General features: G+C 37.2%; 1 protein-coding gene across 1 annotated transcript; it reads right to left on the minus strand.

Annotated features, from left to right (window-relative positions):
- Positions 1 to 3,698: 3,698 nt before the first annotated feature.
- On the minus strand, positions 3,699 to 14,389 carry LOC107094278 (tumor suppressor candidate 5 homolog). Its single transcript, XM_015389807.1, has 5 exons — positions 14,122 to 14,389; positions 8,342 to 8,632; positions 7,863 to 8,158; positions 7,650 to 7,779; positions 3,699 to 5,448 (listed from the first exon to the last, which is right to left on the minus strand). Exons 2-5 carry the CDS (start codon positions 8,568 to 8,570, stop codon positions 5,432 to 5,434), a joined length of 672 nt encoding a protein of 223 aa, XP_015245293.1. The 5' UTR covers positions 8,571 to 8,632; positions 14,122 to 14,389; the 3' UTR covers positions 3,699 to 5,431.
- Positions 14,390 to 14,712: the final 323 nt, after the last annotated feature.

Raw genomic sequence — 14,712 nt, forward strand, 5'->3', positions numbered from 1 at the left:
TACCTGATATCTTCCAATAAAAGTCAAGAAAATAAACCCTTGACTCCAGCGACAGAATTCTCTGAAAGGTATCCAGTCTACTAAAATTCCTGTTAAGTAAAATTTTTAACTCAGAAGTTTCATTTAAATACATGAGCAATGACTTTAAAGAGAGTAACTATTACATTATAACTAACTCATAAGAAAGTAAAATGCAGATAAGCACAGGGTAGTTTGCTGTATTATGTAGTGTTATATACATTCTTATATACTCTACTTATACATTCATAAGACTTTAAATGTAAAAGACCAATAATTTTCCTGATCCAGAATAACTCCACCCACATCCTTAGCCACAACATATTTATTTCAATCAATTTAAACGTAAAATCCCAGTCTATTTCTCCATGCAACGAATGAAGTTACATCTTTCTGTTTGTTTGTTTGTTTGTTTGCAGACTGGCATTAGAGCAATCATGATGCATCAAAGCGATGCCAAGCTGAATCAAGTCTCTGTGTTTATTTGTGACCCAGCTAGATAATCTCTGACCTGCTTTCTGCCACTGGATGTATTTCCATTGGATCTACTTATCTCCCTGTGAGCTGTCCTGTACCATAAAGAAACTCTTAAATTAGCTGAGAGAGAAGAAAAGTGCCTTTAAATGTCAAAATGTTAACGGGTTGATGCAGGAATTGCTGTTGTCAGATTTTAGCAGAGCAGTTTCATTTCTGTCAGTCTTGTCAGTTTATTTTCCTCTCAGTCGGCAGTTTTTCTCCTTAATGTGTGGCACAAGTTGCTCAACATATTTACTCTGCGTGTTTGAGGCAATATTAAGGGTGGGATTGTTTCCATTTGGACCATTACGGTTCTGGTTCCAGTTCTGGATCCTGGTTTTGATACCAATTACTATTGATTCTCGATTCCAATTCTTTTAAGAAAATAAATCATTAAAGTTTACATAATATAACTTAGCTGCAGCTAACCAGAGGAGTTATCTCTGGGTGAAATAGTCTGAACTTCCCATTTAAATCTTTATTCCTTGAACATCTTAGAGAGAAAAAAACGATTTTCAGGACCTACATAAATCCCTCAGTAAAAGCCCAATCCTGCACAGCCTTGGTTTTGGAAAGCCTTTATTCTACAGATAGATGCATTAGAGAGGGGATTGGTTGCAGTATTTCTGTAGGATCAGTCTGGACATTGTCATCCGGTGACTTTTATCAGCCACATTTGTTCCCAAGGGAAGTAAAATATTCAGTAGTTGAAAAAGAGGCCTGGCTATTAATTGGACCCTGGATTTCTTAAAGTATTACCTTCTCAGATGGGAGTTCACATTGGAAACAGACATTAGGGCTCATCAATAGATAGAAAGGATGGACACAAATGGGAGGATCACATTGAGGTACCTGGCAAATCAGATATTCCAATTCACTGGAAAGGATTAGTGCCCTGCAGACTGTCTCTCCTGCTGTTACAGCAAGATGTCTGAAGAGAGAGAGGAACTTATTGCTGCAGTGACAGTCATACAATCTGGGTAATATTTATACGACTGCTGCGCTACAGAATGACAGATATTACTACACTTGCATTTTACTTTCTTTATAGTATTTTTGCTTACAGATCAATAAACAGAACAGTTTTGGTCTGAGATAAATTAATGTATACAATATCATCACACTGTATGCTGAAATTGTAGACATTTTACTTTACCCTGTTAAGTTAATGGATTGTTTTTGATTAGTTTCTGTGTTTGTGACACCTTTGCGTGTAATTTGGGGCTGTTCTGTTACAGTTTCTCATCTGGTAGTTCTGTCTCGCCCTGAATACCACACACATTATACCTTCTATCCCTTCACTTTTCATGGGGTCAACATAAGAGCAATATCCAGGGTAGGACAGGGCTGGAGCTAGATGAGGCCAGGGGTGGCCATGGCCCCCCTTATTCAATCATTGGCCACCCCTACCATTTATTTCCCTCTAATACAGATGGTGGCAAGAGTAATAATCTGAAGTGGAATATTCAAAACATTTTCATTTTTCATATATTAACAATTACTTATTATATTTTAACAAAAACACTGTGGTTAATTATGCACATCAATATACTAACATTAAAGATAATAAGTACAGAATTCAAGCAGAAATAGATTTTGTGTTTTATGGGGTAAAGAGAAAATGATTTGTCTCTGCAAGTCATCTAGGAGTCTTCAGTGAAATAGATTAATAAATATTTTAATAAAAACTTTTAAAAAATCAATTTATGTGGATATTTGTACTTGTAAATATCAATTTTATGCAGAATGATTATTGATAAAAGTAGGTGAGTAATGACAATGGAAAAGATGTTTGCTCAAAACTCAAACCTGAAACAATTTTATCGACTATACCTTTTATTTAGAAAGCACGGATAGATAGAAGGATAGTTTGTCTTTACTTAGAAAATATGGATGTTTTGGAACAGTGTAGATTGACCATGAGGTTTTGGTGGCTATCTACTGTCGGCCACCCCGGTGTACATTGCTTATTGCCTGGCCACCCTTATAAAAAATTTCTGGCTATGCCTCTGTGGTAGGAAAGGAATTTCTATCTATCTATGTATATATATACTATATATATATATATATATATATATACACAATGTATATATATATATATATATATATATACATGTATATGTATGTGTGTGTATATACACATGGCCTTCACCATGGACAGGCTCCAGCCTTGTCCCGAGTTCCTCGTTTTCCTGCCACTTTGGTTCAAACTTGCATTTTTCCCATTCTCTAGCCTTTTCTCTGCCTCAAGCTTCTTTTTCGAAGCATTTTAATGCCACAATTATCAAATTTAATGAATTTTAATGCCAATTAAGGCCTTAATAAAAAAAAAAAAATAATTTAATGACCCGCAGTAACCCTGTAATACTTTAAAGAAATTCTAATGATGGTCTGCACTGGAACATACATAGTAACCTTTGGGTCTATTTCATTCTTCTTCTTTACAAATTCTGTTTTAATAATTATTCAAAAACAATAAGGTGATAGCTTCAGTGGTATTGAGAAAATAACCCAGTTTTTATCTGCTAAATGTTTTTTTTTTCACACAACAAATTGAAAAAAAAATGCTCTAATTTTTACAGATGAATGTAACAGTTTTTCATGAATTCTAATCTAAATGTGATAGAAAACGGTACTTTTAACTTAAATTAAGTCAAAAATATTTAAAATTCCTAAATTATAAATGTATATGGACCTCATAAGAAATGGGATTTTTATTGAACCTAATTGAAAATAAATTTCACTTCAGCTCTCTTAATATAATATATTTCATGCTTTTCTGGGCCCCCATGAAAAAACACCCTGGCCCCCTCCTGGCCCCCTGGTACATTTGGTCTAGATCCGCCACTGAGTGTAAATCAGAAGTAATCAGGCAACAATTACTTAGTGTTATGAGTAAAATACTCAGTATTTTTACAAATACTTTTTGTTCTNAGATAGATAGATAGATAGATAGATAGATAGATAGATAGATAGATAGATAGATAGATAGATAGATAGATAGATAGATAGATAGATAGATTAAATGTGCATTTTTTATGACTGAGGGACGCAGGTGGTTCACAAAATGAAAGAACCCCCAAGAGTTGAAGCAAAACCCTTTTCCATCTGCCTGCAGTTGTTGCTCTTAATCTTATCAAAACAACACAGAGAACATGTCACATGCATTGTCTTTATTATGAATGTGTTGCAGAATATATTTAATGTGCCAACCTTTCTTTGTAGGTTATCACCATCATACATGAATAAAAATTCATAACATGCTAATAGCTGCAAAGATTATAGAGGCCTTCTGGAAATACAACGATTACCAGGAGGCTGGCTAAATAATTCTAACTCATTTTAACGTTTTAACTAGAGAGATATTACACTACTGATATATATATCTGTAGAATACATACAGTTGATTACAATTAAACTTATAAGGGGCTGCAATAATAGTAGAGAAAAACAAGGATGCAGCAAAAGAAAATTATACCTGGTCTTAAATAAAACCCATTTGTTGGAATTACAATGAGAAATCACAGGTAGAATAATGTTAAGAGATATTTGAAGACACAAGAGATATTATAACAAAGAAGGCTCTACAGCTACATTTCTCACCCACATAAATATATTAGAAATTAACCTTTAAGGATTCTCATTTGTACACAGAAATAGAAGGACTTTAAACATAAAGGTGTAAGCACATTTAGGTAAAAAATAATGAGCTATTAGGGGCTTAATTAAGGGACAAGAACACTACCTAGAGTCTGATTTTAAAGCACCTGTGGATAGAAACTGAGGTTACAGCTGCATCTCTGACAGCAATAACAAGCAATCAGATTTGTTAACCAAATATTGATGCCCACACAAACACACGGACATAGTTCAGCTTTCAATTGAGGCTCTGGAGGCTATAAGGGCATCGCAATCATGTCTGAAAAGGACTTTTTACAAACTTTATAAAAAGGTTGGTTATAGATGATTCAGTTAGACTTGGATTTTGCTACATTAGAGTTTTCCATTCAGACCAACCCATATTCCCAGGTCACAGTGGTCAGTGGTGTAGAGCAGGTACACAGTGAAGTAGCAGAGGAGTGAAAACGTATTTCATGCTCCTGTCAAGAGTTTTGTGTTCATAAAAAAAAAACAAGCTTTCCTTCTGAACTTCTTTTATTTGGCACATATTTTCCTCGCAGTGACGACTGTGCCTTCTGTGGGAGACTTTTCATAATCCTTCCCGATTCATCTCCCCCAGCTAGTCCGAGCTTAAACCATCCCTCCCCCTCCTTCTTTGATCCTCTTTTACCACCCGTATGCTCAGTCTCATACACAGAATTGAAGCTCTGAAAGTCATAGAGGACAGTCTGAAACAAAGAGGACACAGTGCTGTTCAGAGTGTTTCCTCTCTGACGAGTGATGGGTGAAGTTCTCCAGTCTGAATCCACTGCAGTGTAAATCCTGCAGCCTCTCCGTGTGTCTGAGGGGATTTAACAGGCGAGCTGGTGCTTCTTGTCGGTGCAGTGGAGGGTGGACTTGGCAGGCATTTTGTTGGGATTGATGCTGTAGAGCCAGTAAACATTTCTACTGGCTTCCCTGTTTTAAGTAGTCGCAGGCTTAAAAAAACATTTGGAGTGTGTCGGCCAGGAGAGAAAGGGACTCATTAGTCTCCATTTGTGATCAGACAGACCACTAAATCCCCCAATTGAGGCCGAGAAGAGCAGCATTTGGTTTATTCTGGTTTCTTCCACAAAAATGAAGGGGTTGTTTACAGATTACAAAAACATAAGTAAAGCGCTGTGTAACAGGAGCATGTCTGTCACAGATCCGGGTAATGACTAGGCGGTAAAGGTGGTGCAGGTGCAGGTGCGGGCCAGACGTTCAGCTCTTATCCGGTTTCATCCTGGGATGAAACTCAGGTTTTCACATTTACTAAAAAAAGAGAAGGAAGCATATTAGTCAGAGCTATGAGTTCTGCAATGTAATCTGGATATATAAAATTTCAAAGACAAGAGGACAGTTACATAATGAGGGGAAAAACAAGGGTCCTGCTGATTCCCAAAGGTTCTACAACTCAAGTTGCATCTACAATCACTCCTCTCGTCATCGAGCTAATTAGAACACGGCTTGGTTTAATGAGACCCAACAGACTGAGACCGAGTACACTCAGAGGGGAGGATAAGAATCTGTTTAAACTGAACTTAAATGGGAAAAAAAATAGATGTATTTACTTAGCCTAATGGAAAATTAATTGTAGAACATTTATCTAAAGGTGAACTTTTTTGTCTGTTTTTTTTTTTTTCTATAAAACCACCATTGCCATTAATATTTTTCATGCCATGTATTAACTTTGAAGTAAATGTAACTGAACTTTTGTTCATGTAGTGTCATATTCAATAAGTTAGAATACCCCTTCCATTAAGGCTCGTTTGAAAAACGACCTTTAAGCAGATACTAAACACAGTTTTCATTAAGCCCACATTGAAAAGCTCTCTAATCTTAAAGCAGAGAATCATCCTAATTAACATGAGTAAAGGCTTAAAGCATCAGACTCTGTTCTACTCACTGAAATGGGCTACTTAAATAAAACAAAACTTATTAATAATATATAATTTGTTGAATATTAATACAAAAGGTACTTTATTTTTAAAGTTAGAGTGTGAAAGTATGATTTAACAAAGGCACTCCTCAAAATGAAAAAAAAAACAAAAACAAAATTTATGTAAAAAACAAAATTACATTTATCTTTCATCCCATTAAAATAATCTCCTCAGGAAAAATAATACGATTCAGTACTTATCTATTTTTAAGAAATAATTTAGTCTGGGGCTGAAACAATTAATTCGATTAATCGATTATTGAAATATAATTTAGTAATCGTTACTTGGAGTAGAGACTTAATCGTTCCTTTACCTGACAGAGTAATCCACTTATAGCAGTAATTATATCAAAATGTTAAATGTATATACAGTATATATATATATATATATATATATACATATTTTGGTTTTAAAACTAAAAATGAAGTTTTCCTCTGTCAATGTGCTCTATTAAGAACTCCCCAAGTGGAAAAGTATTAGTTTACCTGGTTTATTTTGTAAAGAAATTTACATTTAATAATTAGAGAGCCAAAGCTCTCTAATTATTAAATGATTAATCGGAAAAACAATCAACAGATTTATCGATTTGCAAAGAAATTGTTGGCTGCAGCCCTTATTTTCTACAGTATCAATATAAGGACACTATTCAAACTGAAAAAGACAAATATATCACAAAAAAATTGAAAGCATGAAATATAAAACCAAATAACCATATAAAATAACTAACAGCGATAGTGCTAATCTTCCCATTTATTTCTCATATTTACTACTCTTCCATTTTGACAAGGGAATAACGTTGGTAACCTGGTTTCTGTTAGTAATATTTACCCCAGCAGGGTAACAGGAAGTTCCGATTTATTGAAAGGTAAACATAAAAAAGGTTAAGGTTGCATTAAGGGTTGCATTACCCTTTAACTTTGTGAATCTATTATTTTGCATTTCTCTCACCACTAAATCAGTGTTCTCAGATTAAAGCTTGAACAACGTTGCTGCAATAAAATAAAGGCTTTTCAAACATCTTTACCAGGGTTGAGTGTTTACCTTAACTTAGCAAGAAAGCACAAAGCTCCACACTAAGGAAGTGACTAAAACGATCACTAATCTGTTCTCAGAATCTTTTTATTTGAAAGTTACAATAAATGCACATTCGTTCGTACTGTGAGCCGTTCAATAACTCACACACTGTCGTACATAGTTTACATACAGGAACAAGACTTCACATTTGGTACAAGCAAACAGGACAAGGAATAAACAGACAATGAAGTACACTGATCAATCTACAGGCATACTGAGGCATGCAGTACAGCTGCACATGTGAATGCATGCATCCTCTGGAAAAGGAGCCATAATGAGCAAACAGATTGTAGCGATACTAGAGATCAAGACCACATTAAGCTCTATATCATTGGATATAGATTAAAGCGGAATAAATAGGTCAGAGGAGAGTTCAGAGAAGTAGGTCAGCTGTGCACAGATACACAGGGGAGTAAAGAGGTGTAGTAAGGGGTTAAAGGTCAGATTTGGGACACTCACTGGCCAGGTTGACAATGCAGGCGATGATTATAACCGTCCCTCCTACTAGTGACACCATGGACAGCATCTTGGCAACACGTCCGAGACGAACGGCGCCATCCAGGTTTCCCTGCTCGAGGCTGTTCTTGGACTGAGGGAGGAAATAAACCTCTTTGTTAGATTCTTTTCACCTGACACGGGTTAGTCCCCAACTTGGACAACGTCCCTTCTTACCATGATTGAGTAGACGAAGCCAACGATGTTAATGGGCCACACAGGACAGAAACAGGCCAGCACGGAGAGTAGGAGGTAGTCTTTGACCTTGGTCCGGTCCAGCGGAGGGTTGGTGGCGATGCTGGAGTGGCGAGAAAGTGAGGGCCTGGGCGAAAAGGCAGTGTACCCAATGGAGCTTGCCCTACTGCCCTTTCTGGTTTTGCCGTGATGAGGGTAGGAGACTGAGTGCTGTCTTCTGGGAGGAGAGGAAATGACTGGAGAGGTGCTCTCTGCCGTTCCCGGGTGGATCCCGTTACCTGCACGTGAAATATGCCAAGGACAAGCAGAAAGTCAGCATATGTGTACTGGGCTGTGTGTATGTATTTGGTCTCTTGGGTGCTATTCCACGTAGAGATATTTGACTTTGCCTGAGCTTGCTGAGTATGCAGAAGCAAATGACCCAATCTCCAACCAATGCCACAGTATGAGGTCAAACTTACCGTTCTTCAGTTTCTCGTTGATGACGATCACCAGTTCTCCTTTGGATTTGCTGCGGGGAGGCCTCATGTCGGTTGGGCTGCTACAGCTGTGCAGGAGTTCTTCACCCACCGGTAACCCGCATGGTACAGAGATGGCATCCGGACTTGAAATGGGGCCGTCCTGATCCATTAGCGATGGTTGTTCTTCTCCCGACCAAACGGCAGGAGCTGGATTCATATTAACAGCCATGCTGACAACAAAGTTATGCCTCTGATTGGAGTCAATCCTGTTTGTGCTGCCTGTAGTTAAACCTGCAAGAGCAGAAAGCAGTTTTAATTAAGAGTTTAAAATGGAATATTTGCTGGAATGCAAATAAAAATAATTGCTTAAAATACACTTAAAAATTTGAATCCATAACCAGAACCCATTCAGGAACAATTCTACACTTTTGGAACAACAGCTAGAGTTTTAATCCAAATCTTATCTGAAGATAAAGTAAAACCTAGTTGTATTACAGTGCCTAAAAATGAATAGTTGGAAATGGTTGCTGTATAGAAAATTTTAAAGCCACAATCTTTAAAGCGATTGCTTAACTATGTTCATTTAATCTTCCTTTCTAGCATCCTATGGGAGGAAGCTATGCTTTAATTTTGGTTAACTTCAAGTATTTTTATGCATACATCTTAATGCATTTGGCTGAAATAAAGATTATTGCATGAAATGCCAAAAAATATTAAACTTGGCAAAAAGGTAAGGGCCAAGAACCTGAGACCTTGTGGCTTGTAATATCTTTGACTGAAAAATATGGAATTTTTTATTCATGTTTTGATGAAAGTTTTGCACAGCAGAGTGTAAGTAATTGAAATATTAATAATGTATATTCACTAAATATTGTTTGTCGTTAGGCATGCTTTACAATAAGAATCAAATTTCTTTGAGATCTTTGATAAATAAAATACAGCAAGTCACCATTTAAAGAGCTTGAGGCAGTCTGATAGTTCAGCTTGTTGCACAAGTTGTTTTTATTTGTCCATAAAACCCCAAAATACAAGCAAAATTTAAAAATCCGGAAACCCATTTTACAAGGGAAATTTTTTGTAGTTGGTATGTATATAACTTGAGACTTCTTGTGTTAGGTTCTAAGGAAATTTCATTTAGTACAAAGGAAAAAAATGGGACTTTGAATAAAATATGAGCAGGCTGACCACCAACAAGCATGAAAAAAACACACCCTGTCAAACTGATATCAAAATATGATAAAGGTGATTATAATGAGATTATTTAAAGGCATATTAGTGGCTAGCTGCAAACTAAGAGTGAATAAGGTCAATGGATGGTCCAAAACCACTGTCCAAAATCAGATCAGCAGCAGTAAATTTCTCCACTGTGAGATCAATAAAGACAATCAATCAATCAAGCAGAAATGGGGCACTTAACATAGCCATATTGTGCAATTCCCATTTCTGGGGTAAAGGATTTTAATGAACTTCTGATTCAATATATCAAATATTCTTTCAGCTATCTCTAAGAAATTCTATCTGGTTTGGTAAATGCCTTTTACTATACACCAAATTACACTATTATTTGGCTTTGTACTCAAGAAAAAAATGCAAAAGGATTTCATAATGGTGAAGTTAAAAAAGGAATCAAATAACAGACCATAAAGAACCATATTCATTTTAACATGACTGCTGATGGAAGTAACCTTGGTTATTGTAGCTCAGGAATTAAAATAATATGAAAACCAAGCTGATAAGCCATTTGTTTTGCTGATAAGCTAAAGGTATAATGGAGGGTTTTTTTTTTTTTTTTTTTTTACAAATTTCAGAAAAAAACAGCCCTCTCCACTTTTAAAATTTTTTTCACATGCACGACTTTAAAACCACTCCTGAGAGAAAAAGCCTATTAAACGCATGCAAGAGCATGCACAAGCCCATTTCTCCTGTTTAAAAGTTGCTGTTTGCATTGATCATACAAAAGAAGATATGCAATTTTTCCACGATGTCAGACTCACCACTGGTAAGTGAAAATGGGGACGAGCACGTAGGACGGCCTTAAGTAAAGATATCAGCAGAATGATTGACAGCTAGGAAGATCACTTATTTTGATGATATATCGGGAAAAAGGACATTCTCCACAAGACCATTAAGATCAAAGTAATAAAACAACTTGTGTGTTCAAACATAAAAAATAAAGTCAAAGATAAATGTTGTGCAGAACAATGTGATATTGGAGTTAATGCAGTAATAAACCTGTTCTGTCAGACATTGGCATACATTGTTCTAATAAGCATGCACGCACATGTGCAACAGATAGTTGTTCCCACATTGATTTCTAGCAGCAGATTACTGACCAATAAAAACAGGTTTATTTTAACTTCTAAAAAAGCAAATCAGCTTGATTATACTGTTATTTCTTGGAAATAGAAACGGCCAGACATGATTGAAGAAGCTTCTATAGCTAAAACCACATTAATCAATATTAATTTAAATAAGTTACTTTAGTAAAAAAAACAAGAATTTAAATTGGGTTAGATGTCGTTTTCAAGTTTAAAATAATAGAAAACATTCCAAAAAAAAAAAAAAATAGAATTTAAAACAATTGATTGGACTTTGTTTCAAAGTTTGAAGACGTTTTGCTTCCCATCCAGGAAGCTTTTTTTTTTAATTATTTTTTTTATTTACAGCATTAGTGGCTGATTTTTCTGACAGGATACGGGGATTCGAACCCCAGTGGGCAGCGTCGAGAACTAAGGCCTCCACAGATGGGTCTTGCGCACTAACCACTGCACCACCTGCACACCCGTCCTGGAAGGTTCCACCCATTTAAAATGGGTGGACCCCTTCGTCTGTTCCAATTTGCGCACATGTGCAACAGATAATTGTCCCCAATTCAGGAAGCTTTTTCAATGATGAATTGAAATAGCTTCCTGGATGGGAAGCAAAACGTCTTCCAACCTGAAAAAAAAGTCCAGTGGATTTTTTTTTTTTATCTTCTTTTTTTTTGGAATGGCCATGACCTCGATGACTAAGAACCCTCACCAGCACATAGAAAACATTGGCTGTGGTTTATATTCATTTTGGTTAGATGAAAACCTAAGCGTATGTCGATCTGACAGACAACAATGTGCACATAGTCTGCCTTTTAGCATATAGCTTAGCCGCAATGCTACCAATAGCTGGTATGTAAAATGGATAAAAGCTAAATGTTTTTAATCTATGTTCCAGTTTCTACTTCTCTAGGAAAACAAAAAAAGCTGTTCACAATGCCTGTTAATGATAGGTTTACTCTAGAGTTCCTGAAATGTAGCAATCTAAGGGGAGTTAGAAGGCTTCCCACCCCAACAGCTGTGTGTCCACAGAGGCTCCAACCTCATTGCAGAATAACACTGAAAATGCTTTTATTAAAGTAGTAATTGCAAACCAATTTGTTTCATAACAATTTTACATATTAAACATTTGCTGCATTGGTTAAATAAGGAACTAGAGTGATTATGTGACTTTATTTACTGCAAAAGTAGCTCCCAGCTGTTTACATGCAATGCTTGTTCAAAAGTCTCAGCAGGCTATTTACTTTGACGCGTGTCTTTGCATTGTCCTCCACAGCTCTCTGCTCATATCAGCATTGATTCCACTCAGCGCTGCCCTGAATTCTGTGCTGCTGTTGTCATGGTCTGTTGTGTCAACTGGACACAAAAGGCACACTTCCTCTGAGATGAGACTAGAAGCATATTTTGATTAAGATTTTTTTGGTTTCTGAAAGCCGTTGGGATTTACCAGCAAAACATATCCCGAAACCATGGGAACCAAGTTTAAAATGAATGATGTAAACTTCTTTTGTTGGACATTTAAATTTGTATTTCTATTTTAGCACTGCCCTAAACCTTCCACATCAATGCCCTTTTGCACCATGTCTCTCTTAAGCTGTTTACATTTTGCAACGTGTATCTCCTACTCTGTTTATGTTTTGCACTCTCTCCTACTCCGTTTATGTTTCGCACTGTCTCTCCTACGCCGTTTACGTTTCGCACCGTGTCTCTTCTATGCCATTTACTTTTTGCACCGTGTCTCTCCTACGCCGTTTACATTTTGCACCGTGTCTCTCCTACGCCGTTTACATTTTGCACCGTGTCTCTCCTACGCCGTTTACGTTTCGCACCGTGTCTCTCCTATGCCGTTTACGTTTCGCACCGGGTCTCTCCTACGCCGTTTACGTTTCGCACCGTGTCTCTACTACGTCGTTTACGTTTCACAACGTGTCTCTCCTACGCCGTTTATGTTTTGCACCGTGTCTCTCCTACTCCGTTTATGTTTTGCAACGTCTCTCTCCTACGGCTTTTACGTTTCACAACGTGTCTCTCCTACGCCGTTTACGTTTTGCACCGTGTCTCTCCTATGCCGTTTACGTTTCGCACCGTGTCTCTACTACGTCGTTTACGTTTCACAACGTGTCTCTCCTACGCCGTTTACGTTTCGCAACGTGTCTCTCCTATGCCGTTTATGTTTTGCAACGTCTCTCTCCTACGGCATTTACGTTTCACAACGTGTCTCTCCTACGCCGTTTACGTTTTGCACCGTGTCTCTCCTACGCCGTTTATGTTTTGCAACGTTTCTCTCCTACGCCGTTTAAGTTCTGCACCGTTTCTCTTCTAAGCCGTTTACTTTTTGCACCGTCTCTTCTAAGCCGTTTGCACCATGTCTCTATTTCTCCGTTTACGTTTTGCAGTGTCTCTCCTACTCAGTGTACGTTTTGCAATGGGTCTCTCCTATGCCATTTACATTTATCACAGACTATATACAAAATGACAAAGTTTGTCCAGGTCTAAAATAAATAGTGACATTAAAGTTGATGTCGCACAGCTTCTACCAGTCAGTTAAATAACATGCTGCTGTCCTTTTGCAAATCTCTGATACATTTTTCAAATATCCATTACTGTAAAAATGTCCATAGCTGTATATTGGTTATTTATTCTCCAGTCGCAGGTTTACATTGTTAAAACACTTTACAGTACAGTATTTTATCATTTGTCTTTCAACTCTTCGCTATTAAGTTATTCTTATGCATTTTTCTATAAACTTTTTGCTGCTGTAAACACCAGAATGTTCCCAATGTGGGACAATAAGGAGAGTTTCTTTTGTATTCTAAAATGTAGGGTACCTTTTTTAACCTTTTGTGGGTTTATGAATATATTAAGGGGGAAGTTTTTAAAATGGATTGAATGCATTTAGTCTACTTCATTTTTTTGGATAATTCAGGCTGAAAAATATATGTACAGTTGACATATTTTACAAGTCCATCGACATGGAGCTGTGTGTGTGTGTGTGTGTGGGCCACTGGTCACATTTAATCAAAACATTCTCAGTGTATTTACAATTTAAAGGTAAAACCAAGAATGAAATACTGCAGATGCTTTGTAAGCATAAAAAATGCACCATTGATTAATTATAAATAAGGCCTGAAAAGTGCTCAGGAGTCATTAGTGTAGCCTGGTTTGCTGAAATGAGAAGAAAGCGGGTCACAAAGGCAGAGCAGATGGAGGCAGCTTTCTTTGATATCATTGCAGCCGCCATAGACCGTGTGCAGGTGTGCACACAACTGCAAACCACCATATGGTGTCAGGTATAAAAGCAACGGGAAAAAACGGTGAAGGACAAAAGGAAAACACTAATAGAGGCAGGGAGCGTGCTCGTTAATTAGCTCTGCTTTGTTTTTTTTTTAGTGGATGGAGCTTAAATGCAAAGAAAAACACGCACACAGTTCAATGCATGTATAAAACCTTGAATGCAATAAACAAACTGACCTTTTTATTGCAACGCCTGCCTCATTAGAGCCGGGTTGCCCCTGGATTCGGCATCGTGGGAGCGAAATTCTCAGATGGAGGCGAAACCAAAATAATCACACGCAAAGAAACATCTCAAAGAAACCTTTTTTTTTCCTTCCACTAGGCTTTTTATTCTACGAGCAGATTGTTGTAAATCGTGTTGCGTGTAGATCGTCGCTGAGGCGCAGTGAGATGCGATGGATGGAGTCTCCAGGATGGCAGGGTGGATCCGGGAGGAGGGGTGTGTTTGTGTGAAAGGAAAAGTGAAATCCACCAGAGGGAGGAGGTGAGGGGGGGGTTATGGCATCATCCTCACTGCAAACCCAAGGACAGAATATATATATATATATATATATATTTTGAAGTTCTTTACAGAGGAGACATCAGCTCAGAATAAAATGGAAGATGAAAGCATCCCAGAGGATGGTTGATCAGGGAGAGGAAACATGGACCTGCATGAGAGACGTGACTACTCTATGAAATAAACACACACACCTTGAGTTCATGAGAGGTTTATTAAAATATGTTCGTGTGCCACCAGCAGGAAAAAACATGTAACTACAAAAATAT

Source organism: Cyprinodon variegatus, unplaced genomic scaffold (genome assembly GCF_000732505.1).
Source record: "Cyprinodon variegatus isolate N-32 unplaced genomic scaffold, C_variegatus-1.0 Scaffold475, whole genome shotgun sequence".
In the NCBI taxonomy this organism is placed as follows: domain Eukaryota; kingdom Metazoa; phylum Chordata; class Actinopteri; order Cyprinodontiformes; family Cyprinodontidae; genus Cyprinodon; species Cyprinodon variegatus.